Source organism: Furipterus horrens, unplaced genomic scaffold (genome assembly GCF_987537825.1).
Source record: "Furipterus horrens unplaced genomic scaffold, mFurHor1.1.pri manual_scaffold_19, whole genome shotgun sequence".
Classification (NCBI taxonomy): domain Eukaryota; kingdom Metazoa; phylum Chordata; class Mammalia; order Chiroptera; family Furipteridae; genus Furipterus; species Furipterus horrens.
The window spans coordinates 1,577,821-1,596,631 of NW_028327189.1; the positions used below are offsets into that span (position 1 = coordinate 1,577,821).

The following is an 18,811-nucleotide window of genomic DNA, read 5'->3' on the forward strand; positions in this document are numbered from 1 at the left end:
CTGTCCCTGGTGCTACCGCAAACAGCACCGCCCCCTTTCGCTCTTCTTACCTGCCCAAAGGGCACCACAGGTTTATAACTTCATACGTTGGGCTTCCGTGTAGCTTTATTTTCTGGAATTTCTAGTTATCTTTTGTTTTGAAGTAGTTGTATTCCTCTCTAGTTGTAGAAGGAGACCAAGTGTGTCCGTCTAAGCCTCTATCTTGGCTGGAAGTCTAGATATTTACACTTTCCATTGCTTAACTTTTTAAATCTATTATAGAGACAGAATTTTATTAGCTTTCAGTTTCTGTTACCTACTCATTTTTCCTATTGTGGATGCTAAATAAGCATGAGCTTCAAATGCCACTAATTGCCATTAAAAAACATTTCAAGAACAATTAAGTACTTGAGCCATATTTCAAAATACATGAAAATTTTTTATGTTATGTCATCTTTCTCTTGGAAACAACATTATATATTTAAACAAAATTATATTTTGTATAAAATAGAGTAACTGATACATAATTCACCATGAAACCTGTTGTTTATTATGTAGGCATTATACTTAACTCTTAATTGTATTGGTCTAATGCAGACATTTTAATTTTCCCATTATCAGCTTCAAACATGTATTTTTATTTGTTAACTATAAAAGATTGTTGAATTTCTAAATTAGAATCAATTTTATATTTTGACTTAAAAGTTTAAAATTTATTATGTCTAATTGTGGTCAGATACGGAAACCACATATTGGTTTACTGTTTAAACTAAATTACTAAAGTGTAATATTTAGTGAAATATGTATTTGCATATTCTTTTATTCAACAAAAATTAGTAATTTTAAACGTGTAATTCATAACCGTGAAGTCCATTACAAGCCCTTTGTTGTAGTTAAAATGGAGGTTTTACATACAAGGGACTCTTTAATATGGTATCCCAAAAGCTGATTATTCATTTCAAGCCTTAGTTTTAATTAGTCCCACCAAAAGGTGTGACTTACAAGTTTTCCTTCTCTTTAGCAAACATAAAACTCAGCAAGAAATGGTAATATGCTTCAGTTTGTGTCATTTTATTTATAAGAAAAAACATAATTTGTTCTTAATTTCTGACATACTGGTTTGGACAAAAGCAGGTTTACAGTTGTTTGTATGGAAACTAACACAATAACTAATAAATAATACAAGACTAAACTGTTTCACATACTCTAAACTGTAAATCTTCTTTTTTCCCAACCTGTATATTTAACTCTCTAACTTAGAATATTCATATCATCTGAAATTTTAATATTTTAAAAGCTCGTTTACATACTTAGTACATTTATTACTTTTGAATTTGAATAATTTAATAAAACAACTTAAACTATTTCAAAGGTTTAACAGTGTTTGGTATCTGTTTTCTCAGTTAAAATATTAAGAACTTACAAGTATCTAATGTTTATACTAAAAATCAAAGTTGGAGTTTGGGAGTAATATTTCTACATGTTTAGAATTTATGACTTAGCCAATATGATATGTTTAATTAAAGGGGGGAAAAGTTAATCTAAGTAATATTATGTAATAATTATGTGCATTATGAGTATTTATAGCAACTAAACAATTCCCTTTAAAATTACTATAATTATAAATTTAGTAAAGTGGAGTCTTGATGAATATTAGGGAATTGAACTGAGAATCATTTTTATAATAGAGAACAAGTGATATTTCTAAATTTAAAAGTAGTCATATTGTTATTTTGGAAACAATTAAGATAAGGTATAGAAAAGGAGACAGATCTTACTATGAAAAGATTGGTATCTAAACCTGTTTTCTGCACAGGGTACTGTTTTACTTTAATGAAGAATATGTTAGGATGAAATATGTTGATAGTTTTAAATTTACTAGTCTTTTTTATTTTGTAGTCTTTAGGTGAGAAAATATTTAGGGAAATCATGAGGAGAAAGAAATTGCTCAATAATTTATATTATGTGGCTATACAGTGTATCTTGGTAATTTTCTCTTAAAAGATATAAGAAATCAGAGTGAACTTGTGGTAGAAATGTTATTTTGGTTTTATTAAAGAATGGATTACAATATCCTAAATGATTTTATCTTTATAAATGCCTATACTTAAAATAGTTTTAAATATCTGTTTTCAGAATTAATAGTTAATACAGTTCTTCTACTTATTATTTCATAGGAATTTAGGTAAAAATGGCTTGTCTAATAGTCGCATTTTTTTTGAAAAATGTCCACCTCCAAGACCACCAACTTCACCATACCCTCCTTTGCCAAAGGACAAGTTGAATCCACCTACACCTAGTATTTATGTGAGTTTCATTGATTAATTAGACAGAAATCAAATGTCTGAATTAGTCTGTCTTTTAAAGATGTATCTTAAAGCAATGTAAGTTAAATTGATTTTTAAAAGTTTAGGTATATTTAATTGTTGTCTCAGTAGACAAATATTTTGCTAAAACAGATTTGTATCTTAGAGGATGGATGACAGCTGATATCTCTCTAAATATGGCCAATACCTATTTTTGTAAATAAAAATTCTATTGTTAAACAAACAAGGTGCTTTATATATGTTATCTCTGTCATGCATTAGCTTTGTATTTGCAAAACAGAACATCCAGTTGATAAAATAAAAAGCATTATCATCTGTTCTTTTACAGAAAATGTTGTTGACCATGGTATATTCAGAAACAATTTTCAAGAATCTTTAAATTTAAGTGTTTTCTCATATATGAATTGAGATTAAGTAAGAAAAGCAAAAGATAATTTGTTTTGTGTCAGTTTTTGTTAACATATTTCTAAGCCTGCCTTCTGCCACCTGATAGTTGCATGGATCTTCAAATTCATTTGATTTTATGTGATTGAAAAAAAGACTGTTTTGCCCCTGGTTGGGAAACTAATTGGTTAGAATGTCATCTCAGTACATCAATCTTGTGGGTTCAGTCTCTGGCCAGGATAACAGTCATTGAATGCATAAATAAGTGGAAAAATAAACATCTCTCTCTCTCTCTCTCTCTGTATTTATATTGTTTCTCCCTTTCAATGCTTTTCTAAAATCAATAAATTTAAAAAATTGTATGTTAAAAAAAATGGTAGAGAATCTAAAATTGATGGATACATGCGACCAGAAATGTTAAAATAAACTAAATGTGTTTAATTTTAAATTTGAAGTTGAGTGCTATTTTTACATTTTAGAAAGTTAAAGTTGATCTGAGTTTAATTAAAATAATTTGAGTGTTTTTGTTTCTGGGATTTCTGTTATCCATTCTTAAGATTACCCCTAACACACAAGTTAAAAATGATTCTCAGCCAAAAATTAAAGATCAAGTATTTAGAATGATTTTACAGATGAGAGGATTTTAGAGACTTTTGTTCTTTTTTGTTTTTTAGGTGTGATACTTTACTAACCTAATACTTTACTATCCTAAAGTTTATAGGTAGGAAGGTTCTGACAGTAAGATGAAAATAAACCTTTCAAACTAAACTTTGAGAGAATAAGTGCAAAATGAAGAATTTGTTTTTTGTGGGTCATTGAATCATTTTGTATTTTGATAGTACTGTTAAAACCATTGAACTTTAAATTTCAATTTTCCCATGTTTTAATACAAGAATTATGGGATTATAATTGGATAATAAACTCAGAAAATATTGGTAAATATTGGTAACAATTTCAAAAATTATCAAATTTAAACATATTTGTCTGAAGCACAAATTTACATAGCATTTATGTCCTAATAACAATTTCTTGGGAAGCCTAATGATAAGATGTAGTGATACAGTGTTAAGATGTTAAAATGGTTGATGAAAAATGAATATAAATTTGTAGTGTAATACTTAATTTTTTTTTGATATCTAACAAAACATTTTCATTTTACAGTTGGAAAATAAGCGTGATGCTTTCTTTCCTCCATTACATCAATTTTGTACAAATCCCAAAAACCCTGTTACAGTTATACGTGGCCTTGCTGGAGCTCTTAAACTAGGTAAGGGCTTTTTAAAAGTAATTAAAAAAAACTTAAGCATTTCTTTTGCTACTATTAATTTTTAAAAACACAAGCAGATACCTATTACTTTTTTAAAATTTTTGAGTATTTTAATGTTATTTTTCTGTGTTAATAGATGCTCTCAATATTGATTATTGTCAAATTCATCATGAAGTTTTAGTTTTTCATTTTGTATCCACATGAGTGGTTTAGGTTAGATAACCAAGATGAGTATACAATACATGTAAAATTAGATCCACCTTGTAAATTCTAAAACCTCTTGTTATACCTCATGATGGTTAAATCTGGTGCTTCGTGGGACTGCTATGAAAATATGGTACCAAGTGGCTTAAAATAACCTCCATAGAAATGGATGGAGTTCCATTTTCTTTTAAAGGTACTTTAAAAATCTTCGTTGTACCAAATTCAATTTTATTAAGTAACAGTATTTATTTATTTATTAAGATCTTGGACTTTTCTCTACCAAAACTTTGGTAGAAGCTAACAATGAACATGTAGTAGAGGTGAGGACACAGTTGTTGCAACCAGCTGATGAAAACTGGGATCCCACTGGAACAAAGAAAATCTGGCGTTGTGAAAGTAATAGATCTCATACTACAATTGCTAAGTATGCACAGTACCAGGCTTCCTCCTTCCAGGAGTCATTGAGAGTAAGTGCTTATTTCCTGGACATTATTTTACTGAATTCATATTACTTTTATAACTATCTGTTTAGTTTCTATAATTTAGATTTTATACGTGTTGTTACATACAGATTATTAAAGTTTTAAAAATTTAAACAGTTCATGAAATTACATTAATAAATAAATTTACTATCATAAGATATTCCATATTTTTGAAATGTTTTTATTTAGAATTATAAATAATTTACTTGAAGTTGAAGAATGATTTTAATATGAAGAGAATTATGTGTATAGCTCTCCTTTTCATTTGGTCAATGAAGAAATGTGTTTATTTTGTTTTATTGGAAAGAAACTTCTATGGGAAACATTACTCTCCCTGTATGAATCTTAGCTTCTAAAGAAAACAATAGGAGAAGGAGAAATTTATCAAAATATCTCAAAATACTTGGGAAAATAAAGCTAAAAACAAATATCCTTAAATCAGAGAGGGGGTACTAGAGGACCTAATAGGAACTGAATCAGAAATAGACTTTTCTAGTACTTATTAAAATAAGAACTTTTGAATTTTTTCACAAAATAAACAATAGCAATGAGATCACTGCATTTATTACTCAAATACTTATTTTAATTTTTTTTCTTAACAGTGTGTTTAAGTTTAAACTGTGAATTTGAACTGAATATGTCACAGATAAAAAAATAAAACTGAAATTTTATTAAAAATATATTTGTAGGACAAGGTTAGAGCCAGAGATTTTCTATTAACCATATTACTTTAATTGAAAGACTTGTCTAATTTTTAAAGAATACATCAAGATACTATAACTGAGTTTTTATATGTGGCCCTAGCTAGTGTGGCTCATTTGGTTAAGCACTAGCTTGCAAACCAATAAGTCACTGGTTTGATTCCCAGTCAGGGCACATGCCTGGATTACTGGCCAGGTCTCCAGTTGAGGGCATGAAAGAGGCAACTGATCAATGTTTCTCTCCCTCTCTTTCTTTCTCCCTTACCCTCTCTCTAAAAAATAAATAAAAAACTTTTCTTAAAAGAAAGCTTTTACACGTGTATTCCTTTTATGTGTTTTGGGATACAATATTTAAAAGTTCTGACTTCATTGTTACACTTCTGATCATTCAGTGGCATTAAATACATTCACATTTTTGTGCCACCATCAGTATTATTCATCTCCAGCACTTTTTATTATCCTAAGTTGAAAACCATTGTATCCTTTGAAAAATGACTCACCACTACCTTATCTCCATGGTCTTTTGTAATTACTATTCTACTTTTTTTTCTGTAAGTTAGACAGTTCTACTCGTAAAAGTGAGATCATATAGTATTTGTTTTGTAGGGGTGGTATTTTACTTACCATGATGTCTTCACAGTTTATGCATTATTGTAGCATGTTTCACAATTTCTTTTTAAAGTTGAATAGTACTCCGTTACTGAGTACAAATACATTTTGTTTCCTTCATCTATTGATGAGCATTTATATTATTTCCACTTTTTGGCCTTTGTGAATAATACAACTATGAAAACTGGTGTACAAAACATCTTTTAATCCCTGCTTTTAAATTTTGGGTCTGTAGCCAGAAGTTGAGTGAATGATTACAACATAAGGTGGTTATATGCTTAACTTATTACAACCTGTTTTTACAATTTGTTTCATCTCATATTTTTACCAGTAATGCACAAGAGTTCCAGTTCTTCCACATTCTCACCAACACTTGCTACATTTTTTAAATAATAGCTATTTTAAGGAGTATGGAGTGATATCTCGTGAGTTTTATGTATGTTTCTCTAATTATTAGTGATGCTCAGAATCTTCTTTTGCTTATTCCCCGTTTGTATGTCTTTGGATAAATATCTATTAAAGTTCACTGCCTGTTTTTAATTGGGTTATTTGTTATTTGGCTGTTCATTGTAGGGATTCTCTCTATATCCTGAATCTTTATCCCATATCATGGGATATGATGTGTGAATATTTTCTATCATTTTATGGTAATTGACCTTATGGATAATATGCTTTGATGCACAAAATTTTAAATTCTGATGAAGTCTGATTTATTTTTCTCTTGTTGACTATGCTTTTCTTGTTTTTTTTAAAATTAATTAATTAATTTTGTGGGGCGATCCCCACTCTGTAACAGTTCCCCTCTCTAAGACTTAAGACACTTTATACTCTTACAAAGGACAATGGGGAAATGTCTTGTGCTCCTCTACCTTGCTTCAAGCTGGGTGTGGTCCTCATCCTACCTAGCCTTGGGTCCAGAAATCCCTAATAAGTATCCCAAGGGGAAGGTGGCCTTCCCACCTGGGGAAGAATCATGCAAACTCCAGGTCAGTTGGCTGTCCCCGGACAACGACGTGCTTAGTTTAACAGGCTGGCATCCTTGTTGTATTCTGGGGGCAACAGATTTGGCAACAGGGTTAAAAGACATCATTCAATCCATAACCACTAGATGACAAAAGACAGGTATTAATTTTTCAATGTCCCATATTAGGAAAAAAAATTTCTTGTGTTTTTCAACAAATCATTGCCAAATCTAATGTCAAAAAGTTTTCCCCTAATTTTTAAAAGAATATTATGGTTTTCACTCCTATGCTAAGGTCTTTGATCCATTTTTAGGTCATTTTTGTGTATGGTATAATAATCCAACTTCATTGGTTTATATGTAGATTGCCAGTTTTCCTATACCATTTGCTGAAAGGCTGTCCTGTCTGCCATTGAATACTTTTGTCATCCTCATGAAATGTCAGTTGACATTAAATGCCTAGTTTTATTTTTGGGTTCTTATTACAACATCTAATTGTCTTTGTGCTAATATCCCATTCTTTTGTTTAGTCACTGTAAAATTTTTTGAAATCAGAATAATGTGGGACCCCACCGTTCTTATTTATCACATTGTTTTCACCAGTTGAGTTCCTTAAGACTTTATGTGCATTTTAAGATGAATTTTGTTATTTCTAGGAAGAAAAACATTGTAATTTTAATGAGGCTTACATTTAATCTATAGATTCCTTTGAATAGTATTGACATCTTAACTGTACTTATTCTTCTAAACCATCAGTTCTCATCTTCTTTCTGTTCTTAGAGTATAAGTGTTCAGTCTTTGACCATTGGGTATGGTGGTATCTGTGAGGCTCAGAAACTTTTCTTCTATTTGTGGAGTTTCTTTTTTAATTCTGTTGATGTGGTGTTTTAAGTTCATTTATTTATATAAATATATATTTTTTTTAGTTTGATTGTGAGAACTTTAATCAGTCATTGAATGTAATCCTTTTAATATGTTGTTGAATTCTGTTCACTAACTGTTTTGGAACTTTTGTGTTAATATTTATGAGAGATAATGGTTTATAATTCTTTGAAGTGCCTTTGTTTCAGGTGTTAGGATAATGTTAGACTTTTAGAATAAAAGATTTTTTCATCTCCTTTTTGAAATGTTTGAAAAGTACTATTATGAGGTAAAATGGAGACAAGTCTTTTAGTCAGACCCTAAAAAGTTTAGATGTTGTAAAAAAGGTATACTTGGCTATCTCTGTGTTGAAGAAAAGAATTTGGAATTCGTTTTCTTCATCTTTCAGATGAAGACTGCAGCATGCGTTGGAAGAAATAAAGAAGGGCAAGTAAGAAACACTGAAAGATTTCCTATTGTTTTAAAGTTGTTTGAATTTTTTTTCTTGAAACAATGGTATATACCTGCAATTCTTTTTCTTAGCTTCTATAGGAATTTTTATTCTCAGTTTCCTGTTATTTATTTTTCAAGGGAGAAAAATGTTTTTTCCCTTTTTGCCCACCATTTTGGCAGATGTCAACTGTACACCATTTCCTTTTGTACATCTTTTTTTTGGTGTATAATAAACATAACATGTAACTCACCATTTCAAAGGTACAGTTGAATGGTTTTTAGTATAACTGTAGTTGTACAATTAGTATTATAAACATTCCTTACCCCTAAATGAGTGTTCGTGCCTATTGGGAGACACACATTTCTCCCCCAACTACCACAGTCCAAGCAACCACCTAAATACTTAATGTTTCTATACATTTGCGTGTTTTGGGCATTAATGTACAACAAATTATGTAATATGTTGTCATTAATGACTATACCCCCTTTCTCTAATTCTTACTCGAGGGCATTTTTTATTGCTTTTTTGAGAGAGGATGAGAGAGAAGCAGAGAAACATCAAAGTAAGAGAGACATACTGATTGGTTGCCTCCCCTATGTGCCCATATACACCCTAACTAGGGATCAAATCCACAACCTAGATATGTACCATAACTGGGAATGAAACCTGTGACATTTTGGTGTATGGGATGGCACTCCAACCCTGAGCCACACCAGTCAGGGCTGGCTGCCATTTTAATCATAAAAGTTTTAATGTTTATTTGTTCTGTAACATCTATTAGAACATTATTTCTACTTTATTGCCAAATTATAGTATAGTAAATAAGTAAACATCCATCGTTGGCTTTGTAGATTTTGTGCTTTGTAGCTATTTGCAACAAAGCTGCTGTAAATATTCATAAAGAATAATTTCTGGAAACATATTCTATTTTTTTTTTACTAGATGCCTGATAGAATTGGTAGGTTTCATGGTAACTCAATGTTTATTCTTTTAAGTAACTTGTCAAATTGTCTTACAGAATGAATTCACCATATTAATATATTGCCATCCTTCATACCAAGAATTTCTTTTTATGAATGTATTTTATTAATTATGCTATTAGAGTTGTACCATTTTTTCCACTTTGCACCCCTCCAGCAATACCCTATTCTATTTCACGTATAGACTTGAGATTGATTGTTTGGTAAACATTCTCAGGCCTTTAAGGAATAAATCTGACTTGGAAAAGATTGTTAACATGCTCATGGTCTTCAAGTAATTTTTTAAAAAGTATGTTTTATTGATTATGTTGTTACAGATGTCCCAATTTTTCCCCTTTGCTCCCCTCTGCTCAGTACCCCACTTCCCTCCAGCAATCCCACCTCCCTTAGTTCATGTCAATGGGTTGTGCATACAAGTTCTTTGGCTTCACCCTTTCCTATATTATTCTTAACTTCTACTTTGTTTCAACCAGTTATGCTTCTTGATCCCTGAACCATTTCCCTCTTTCTCCACCACCCACCTCCCAGCTGATAACCCTTCAAATGATCCCTGTATCTATGATTTTGTTCCTATTCTGTTTCTTTGCTTAATGTGTTTTTGTTTTTATTTTTTAGATTCTGTTGTTGATAGCTGTGAGTTTGTTGTCATTTGAATGTTCATAGTTTTGGTCATGTTTATTTTAAATAAGTCCCTTTAACATTTCATATAATAAGGGTGTGGTGATGATGAGCTCCTTTAGCTTTACCTTGTCTGGGAAGCACTTTATCTGCCCTTCCATTTTAAATGGTAGCTTTGCTGGGTAGAGTAATCTTGGTTGTAGGTCCTTGTTTTTCATCATTTTGAATACTTTTTGCCTGGAAAGTTCCTTTTGAGAAATCAGCTGACAGTCTTATAGGTACCCCTTTGTAAGTAATTGTCCTCTTCTCTCTTGCTGCTTTTAAGATTCTCTCTTTATCTTTAACCTTTGGAATTTTGATTATGATGTGTCTTGGTGTGGTCTAGTTTGTTTGGGACTCTGTGCTTCCTGGAACCAGTATGTCCATTTCCTTCCCAAAATTAGGGAAGTTTTCCTTCATTATTTTTTCACATAATTTTTCAATTTCTTGCTCTCCCTCTTCACCTGGCAACCCTATGATTAGGATGTTGGCACGTTTATAGCTGTCCCAAAGGTTTCTAAGCCTCTACTCATTTTTTAAAATTCTCATATCCTCCTTCTGTACTGGTTGACTGTTTGTTTCTTCATTATGTTCCAATTTGTTGATTTGAACTCTGCTTTATATGGATTTTCTTTCCTTTCAGCCAGGATAGCCTTCATTCTTTCCCTGTCCTATTTAATCTTTGTTGTCAGGTCTATGAGAATCCTTATCACCAATACCTTAAACTGTGCATCTGTTAAGCTCTATCTCCTCATCCATTAGGCGTGCTGTCTGCTCATTGCTTAGTTGTGCCAATGGGACCTTGATCTGCCCCCACTTCTGGGTTGTACCTCTCTGTCTCCTCATCTTTCTGTGTTTGCCTCTGTGATTTGGACAAGGGCTGACATACCTCTTATGTTATATGGGGGTGGAGACTTAGGTATTTGTTAGTTCTGGGGACCGTTTCACCGCGTTTTGGTGCTGTATGTTGGGAAGGGGTCTGAGAGGGAAAAGTGCCAGTTGCCGCTGGTTTTCCAGGCACTTCTTCCCCTTTCTGTACTACACAAGCTACCTCCTTTTTGAGACTGGCAGCTTCTTCCTGCGCCTCCTCCCCTCTTGCTTTTACAGTCAGAAGTAATGCGGCTCTATTTTCCTAGGCTCTGGAACTGCAATCTGTGTGGTCTAGTTTGGGGGTGGGATCATTTCTCAGGTTTAATCAGTATGACTGTGTTTTTTGTTAGGGCTGCTGCTAGCCTCACCCACCCGCTGCTCTCCTGTGAGCTGCACCGCCTCTAGCCGTGCTGCCGAGAAGCACAGCCCCCACAGCTGCTGCCGTTCTGGTCCTCTTTCTCTCTGTCCAGGCTCCGCCCCTCCTGCCTTTCTGGTTGATTATTTCTTCTTTTATTTCATAATGAACTTCCCTGTAGTTTTGATTTTTTGGATTTTCTGTTTTTTGTTTTTTTTTAGTTTTGAAGTGATTGTAAATTCTTAGTTGTGAGGAGAAGCAGTGCGTGTATTTACATCTCCATCTTAGCCAGAGTAAACCTTCTGTAGGTAACCTTCTTTTCTCTTAATGCTTTTAAGATTCTCTCTTTATATTTAGCTGTTAGCATTTTAATAATGATGTGTCTTGGTGTGGTCCATTGAGCCCATCTTGTTTGGGACTCTCTCTGCTTCCTGGACTTGTATTTGCCAAATTAGGGAAATTTTTCTTCATTATTTTTCCAAATAAGTTTTCAGTTTCTTGCTCTTTCTCTTCTCCTTCCAACACCCCTGTGATTCAGATGTTGATGTATTTAAAGTTGTCTCAGAGGTTCCTTTCTGTTTTTTTTCAATTCTTGATTCTTTATTCTGTACTGGTTGACTGTTTATTTCCTCCTTATGTTCCAAATCTTCCCTTGATTTGAATCCCAGCTTTCTTCCCTTCTCCATTGGTTTCATGTGGATTTTCCTTCATTTCACTCATTCCCTTATGTATTTCCCATACCCATACTCAAACTTGTCTGTAAAGTCTATAAGCATCGTTATCACCAGTATTTTGAACATCTGTTAGGTTGGCTATCTCCTCATTGCTTAGTTCTCCCACTGGAACATTGAGCTGTTCCCTCTTTGGGGCCATACTTTCCTGTCTTCTCAGCTTGACAGGCTCCTGTGTTTGCCTCTGTGACTTAGGTAGAGCTGTCACACCTGTTATGTTGTAAGGGGAAAAGCCTTAGGTATTTGTCAATAAGGGACAACCCATTTCACCACATTGTGATGCTGTGTGTGGAGGAGGTGTCTGAGAGGGAACAATGCTGCTTGCTCAGCACTCAACCCTTTTCCAGGCATTTCACCCACTTCTTGAATGGGATTGGTGCTCCTTTAGCTGTTGTCCTGTTTTTAGTTCCCAGAATGGGTTGGTTTGTGTATGTTCTAGGACCTCGGGGGCCCTATAAACAAATGGACTCTGCTGAGAGACTGGCAGGTTGTTCCTTCATGGCAACCCCCACTGGTTTTCACAGTCAGAAGCACAGAGGCTTTATTTTCCCCACTGTTGGAACCATGAGCTGTGCAGTCTGGTCTGGCACTGGTATCACTCCCCTGGTGTGTCTTACCAACTTTTATAATCTGTAACTGCTCTTTCTGCTGACTAGCCAATGCCTTGCTGCTGCTGCCGCCACCTCCAGCACCCCACAGCCACACCATGTTCTCTACCCCAGTTCTACCCCTCATACCCATTAAAATGAGTGTTATTTCTTTATATCTTTTTTGTTGCATTTTCGTGGACTTCGATTTTCTGGTAGTTTTGGGTATTTTTAGTTTAGAAGTAGATGTAATCCTTCTTATAGTTGTGGAAGGAGATGAAGCGTGTCTATGTACACCTCCATCATGGCCAGAAGCCTGTGTGTCTGTTTTTTGTTGTTTTTTTTAAAGTATATTTTGTTGATTTCCATGCAGTTAGGTTTTCTGGAAATCCTGGTTGTTTCTAGTTTTGAGGAAGTTGTGGAGGGAGACGCAGAATGGCTGTTTACGTCTCCATCTTGGCCTAAAGTCCGATTATGCTTCTTAATCCTGTGTGTATGTCTTTAATGCAACTGTTGATGGCATTATTTTCTTAATTTCTCTTTCTGATATATCATTTTTGTTGAATAAAAATGCAATTGATTTCTCGATATTAATTTATACCTTACTACTTTTCTGAATTTGTCAATTCAATAGTTTTTGGTTATATCATTATTGTTTTTTATATGTCACCTGCAAATTATGACAGTTTTACTTCCTTTCCATTTTTATATAGTACCTTTTATTTCTTTTTCTTGTCTGATTGCTGTGTTTAGGACTTTGAATACTGTTTTGAATAAAATTTTGAAAGCAAAGCTTTTTGTATTGCTCTTTATCTTAAGGAAAGACTTTTAACTTTTCTCCTTTGAGTATGATGTTACCTTAGGGTTTGTCATTTATGATCCTAATTTTATGGAGGCATACTCTCTTTTTATTCCTTGCTTAGAGTTTTTATCATAAGCAGATGGTGGATTTTTTCATCTTTTTCTACATTTTTTGATATGAGCATTTGGTTTTTATAATTACTTTGTTTATGTCTGCATTATATTAATTGATATGCAGATATAGAACCAAGTTTGCATCCCAGAAATAAATACCACTGCATGATTGTATGTGATCTTTTTAATCTATTGAATAAGATTTGCTAATATTTTGTCAACGAGTTTTGCATCTGTGATCATTAGGGCTAATGACCTAGAACTGTCTCTTTTTGTAATTTATTTCTCTGGTTTTAGAATCAGGGTAATACTGGTCTCATAAAATGAGCTAGGACCCTTCGCTTGTTTTCCATTTTTTGGAATACTTCAAGAAGAAGTGTTAGTTATTCTGTGATTATTTGGTAAAAGTTACCTGGGAAGATATCTAGTACAGAAATTTGCTTGATAGAAGTTTTTTGATTACAGCTTCAGTTTTATTAGTAGTAGCGTGTCTATTCAGATTCTCTGATTCTTCCTCATTTAGTTTTTAAAGAGTGTATGTTTCTAGGAATTTATATAATTTTTTCTTACCATCTTTGCTTTTTTGTTTGTTTTTGGTGTCAGTTATTACTTCTCTTTCATTTCTGATTGTGTTTATTTAGGCCTTCTATATTTCTCTGTCTCTCTCTCTCCCCTCCTCCTCCTCCCATCTGGTTAAAGATTTCTCAGTCTATCTTTTCAAAGACCCAGCTCTTGTTTTCACTGATCTCTTGTATTTTTAGGCTCTATTTCACTTATTTTTGTTCTGATCTTTATTATTTCCTTTCTTCTACTAACTTTGGACCTTCTTTGCTGTTTTTTATTTTTTTCCAGGACCTTTAATTGTAAAGTCATATTGTTTACTTAAAGTAGGCCTGTAATGCTGTGAGTTTTTCTCTTAGGCCTGCTTTGCTGTGTGTCATAGATTTAGGATTGTTGTGTCATTTGTTTCAAGGTATCTTTTGATTTTTTCCTTGATCTCATTATGAGCCCATTTATTATTTAGTAACATGCTATTTATTTTTCACTGGGAGAAGGAAAACTCTGACTCCAAAAAACCTCCGCTGCCTTGCGGCATACCTCTTCTGGGGAAAGGCTAAGGGAGTAAACCCTGACAGAAAATCCGGAGCCGGAGTCCCTAAGGCGGTTTGACGTTGTAGTCAACACCGGCAACTCCTGCGGCGCACCTGAAGCCAAGCTGTATCGACTCCGTCTTTCCCTTGGACCCTTCAGCTGCGAAGAGAGGGGGGTCTGCTGCATGGGCAACAGCAGACCCTCCATATCACCCTGCCCAGGCTCTGTAGCTTCAGCTCCACTGGAGAGGACACTCCAGCGTCATCGCAAGATGTCAATTCAACACGGGAGGAGACAGATGCCGTGTCACTCCCGAGTCGGACTGCACAGCCATTCTCGGCGGTGCAGATAGACACTTAAGAAGCTACACCATCGTCTCTCGAGACGGACGGCTGCCGACGACGACATTTATTTTTCATTTCTTTGTGTGTTGTTTAATTTTTTTCAGTGATCAATTTCTCATTTTACAACATTATGGTCAGAAGTTGCTTGATATGATTTAGTCTTCTTAGATATATTGATACTTGTTTTGTGAACTAACACGTGGTCTATCATAGAAAATGTTTCATGTGCAATTGAAAAGAACATATATTCTGTTGCTTTAGTGTGAAATGTTCTGAAAATGTCAATTAAATCCATCTGATCTAGAGTGTGATGTAAGGCGACCGTTTTCTTTTTGATTTTCTGCCTGGTGTCCATTGATGTTGATGGGTGTTAAAATCCCTGAATATGACTTGTATTCAGCCTCTCTCTTTATATTCATCAAGATTTGTTTTACAGAATTAGATGTTCTGATGTTGAGTGAATAAATGTATGCAAAGGTTATAGCCTCTTGTTGGGTGGCTTTCTTCATCATTATATAGTGTCCTTCTTTGTCTTTTACTATAGCCTGGGTTTAAAGTTTATTTTGTCAGATGTAAGTATAGCTACCTCAGCTTTTTTTTTTTTTTTTCCTTTCTATTTGAATGAAATGTTTTTTCTGTGCCTTTACTTTTAGTCTGTGTGTACCTTTCATTTAGATGTAGGCCTCTTAAAGACAAGCATGTATATGGGTCTTGGTTTCTTATACATTCAGCCACTCTATGTCTTTTGATTGGAACATTAACCCGTTTAAATTTAAAGTGATTACTAATAGGTATATATTTATTGCCATTTTATTCTTTTTACTATGTTTTTGTTTTGTTGTTTCTTATTCTTCTTAAAACAGGTCCTTTAGTATATTTTGTAATGCTAGTTATGTCATATCAAAATCCTTTAGCTTTTTTTGTCTGGGGGCTCTTTATTTTTTTCTTCAGTTTTAAATAATAGCCTTGCAGGTTAAAGTAGTGTTAGCTGTAGGTTTTTTGTTTTTGTCACTTTGAATATTTCATGCTGGTCCCTTCTGGCCTGAAATTCTTCTGCTGAGAAATCATTTGATACTCTTAAGGGAGCCTACTTGTATGCAACTGTCTTTTCTTGCTGCTATTAAGATTCTCTCTATATCTTTAATCTTTGCCATTTTAATTAATATATGTCTTGATGTAGTCCTTTTGAGTCCATCTTATTTGGTACTTGGCACTTCTGAGACTTGTGTCTATTTTCCCCTCATCAAGTTAGGGTGGTGTTTTGGTCATTATTTCTTTTTTAAAGTTTATTTATTGATTTTAGAGAAATGCAGAAAGGTAGAGGAAAGCATTGATTAGTTGTTCCACATATTTATGCATTCATTGGGTGGTTCTTGTATGGGGACAATGCTGTAACCAACTGAGTTACCTGGTCTAGTCCACATTATTTCTTCAAAGAGGTTATCAATCTGTTGCCCACTCTTCTGCTTCCAGTTCCCCTATGAGGCACATCATGTTGTTAAACACCATGGTGTCCCAAACGTCGTCAACTACCCTCCTTTAAAAAAAATATTTTTCTTCTTCTCTGATTGTGTGTTTTATTCAACCTTGTCTTCCAAATTGCTGATTCACTCCTCTTCTTTATCACACCTACTGTTTATTCCTTTCAGTGTATTCTTTATTTCAGATATTCTGTTCTCCATTTCTGACAGGCCCTTATTTAGTGTTTGTATATTCTTTTTCATGTGTTCATAATTTTTATAACCATTACTTTGAGTTCTGTAATTGATAAATTGCCTCTATTTCATTTAGTTCTTTTTCTGGGGAACTCCTTGTTCTTTCACTTAGGGCTTCTTTGTCTCTCCACTTGTCCTCTGTGGCATGGCATTACATAGTAGGTGTCCTGTGGGATCCAGTAGTACAGTCTCCTTGATCATTTGAGCTGGATGCTCCATGAGTGTTCATTGTGTGTGTTATTTGGACTCTCCTGTTGTAATTGAATCTTGATTGCTGTTGGCTCATTGGTGGATGGGATTGACCCCCAGTCTGGGTGAGTGTGAGGCTCACCCCCAACACACTGTACAAGTGTTGATCACACAAACCAGAATTCATCTCAGTGGAGTGTGCTGCCTGCTGAGATCTCCCTTTAGATTTGCTGCTTTGGAAGTTAATTGGATCCTGCTCAGTTGTTTTCTGAAGCTGGGCACTGTGTTGCTTTTCGGTCTCTTGGGAGGGACTCTTCTGCAGTCCAATGTCAGGCATTGCCACCTGTGGCTGGTCCTGGGCAACTGTTTGGAGCTACCAGCCATCCACAGTTTGTGGATCTCACTGCCTTGATGTGCTGTTGTAGGGACCAAGCTGTACACCATGGTCACCTTTTACCAGCATGGGACCCTGGGGACTGGTCAGCCAAAGTTCCAAGGCACCCTGAAATCTGAAAGTGCCCCCATCTGTAGTCCAAAAACAGATATAAACTCCATGGGGTGGGGCAAAAAGGATTCCAGCCAGTGGCACTATTTCTTGTCCCGAGGCTGATGCTGAACAAAGTGTAGTGCTCTGCCCAAAAAAAGATGGCACCATCTGGATATGGCTTCTTCTGTAAATCTGTAATTACAAGACTTCTGTTTAGTTCAACTAGTCTTCAGTTAGTTATGCAGGATGATCGTATTATAATTTAGTTGCAATTCCACTTTGGTTCTGGGAAGAGGATAGTGTAGCTTTTACCTAATATGCTGCTGTCTTGGATTTTCCATCTTCATTTTAAAATATGAATTCCCAGTTGCCTCAACTTCATGTTCTCCTGAATTATATAGGCAGCTTTGTCAAGAAATTTTTATTCAGCATTTAATATTTTTACTACTGCTCTGTAAATATTTTATTTGTATATAGAATTAATTGTGTCAAAACAAACTATTAAGAGCTTCTTTAATTTCTTGTAATTTTGTTATTGTAATCCACACAGAGTAGGTCAGATGACTAAACCAAATCATAATTAAAAGTACAAAGTCTCAATTTTTATTTCTTGCTGTATACATTTTTAGCTATGTAAATTTATATTTGTATGCAAACATACTCCTCCCAGTTTAGAATGTGTACTTTTGCTTTGCTACTTGGTATTTATAAGTACCTTTGATGCTTAGTCGCCTAATCTTGTTTTAATTTCTTTTCTTCCCTTCTTAAATATGTGGCAAAAATTTTAAAACTACAGATTTTATTCTCAGAGAAGAGTGTAAGAAAAAACATACTCTGCTCTTTGTTTTTGAAAAAGGGAAGAAAATCTTTTTCTCAAAAGTATGCACTTAGAAAATTTCTTATTCATAAAACATTTTCAGGTTTTATAAAGTATTTTTCTTTTAATTTTTTAGTTCTCTCTCAAATTCCTTTGACTTTATTTAAAATGAACTTTCTTTACTGTTTTGAATATCCATTGAGCCACAGTGGATACATGTTTTTCTTATTTGCATTATAACTGGGTTTTGTAATATTTATTTTGTGGACAGTGGAAGAGGTTGAGTATCATGACATTTGACTTGGCTTTTCTTGATTTATTATTTAATATGGTCATTGAAGATACTTTTTATGAGATGCAGTTATAGAAATTTAGTTTTAAAAGGGGGGCTCTTTTAGTCACTTTATATAATTAAATGGGAACCTATAATAGGATACTGTGCATGAATGTTTGTATATTCTATAGGAAGAAAATGAGAAAAGAATGCAACATAAAGAATGCTCAGATAATGAATCCACATCTTCAGATTTGTAAGTAACTTTTGGTGTTCCCTCAATATTTCTGTCCAAAATTCATTGGTTTAATTTAGTTGTTTTTTATTTTTTAAGCTCTGGAATGAGAAGGAAAGGACCTTTTAAAACTATAAAGTTTGGGACCAACATTGACCTCTCTGATGACAAAAAGTAAGTCTTCCAGTTCTGTCCATGAAGTAGAAATAGGATTGCAAGATTGGAGGTTGCCTAATTATCTGGGGGTTTTGTTTATTTGTTTTTATCCCTACTAAGTTTTTTATGTTAACATTACTGAAAAGGACAAGCATTTAAAAATATTTTTATTGTTTTG

The 18,811-nt window shown here is 33.9% G+C and overlaps 1 protein-coding gene across 3 annotated transcripts in view; it reads left to right on the forward strand.

The window, feature by feature from the left end:
• The window catches only part of LOC149990272 (lysine-specific demethylase 6A-like), a 355,815-nt gene that overhangs the window by 271,375 nt on the left and 65,629 nt on the right, over positions 1–18,811 (forward strand). For all 3 annotated transcript variants that reach the window (XM_090265492.1, XM_090265491.1, XM_090265493.1), the window contains 5 exons: positions 2,157–2,286; positions 3,852–3,957; positions 4,423–4,628; positions 18,434–18,498; positions 18,577–18,651. In XM_090265492.1, the coding sequence (XP_090121618.1) occupies positions 2,157–2,286; positions 3,852–3,957; positions 4,423–4,628; positions 18,434–18,498; positions 18,577–18,651 (582 nt within the window). The remainder of the gene's footprint in view (positions 1–2,156; positions 2,287–3,851; positions 3,958–4,422; positions 4,629–18,433; positions 18,499–18,576; positions 18,652–18,811) is intronic.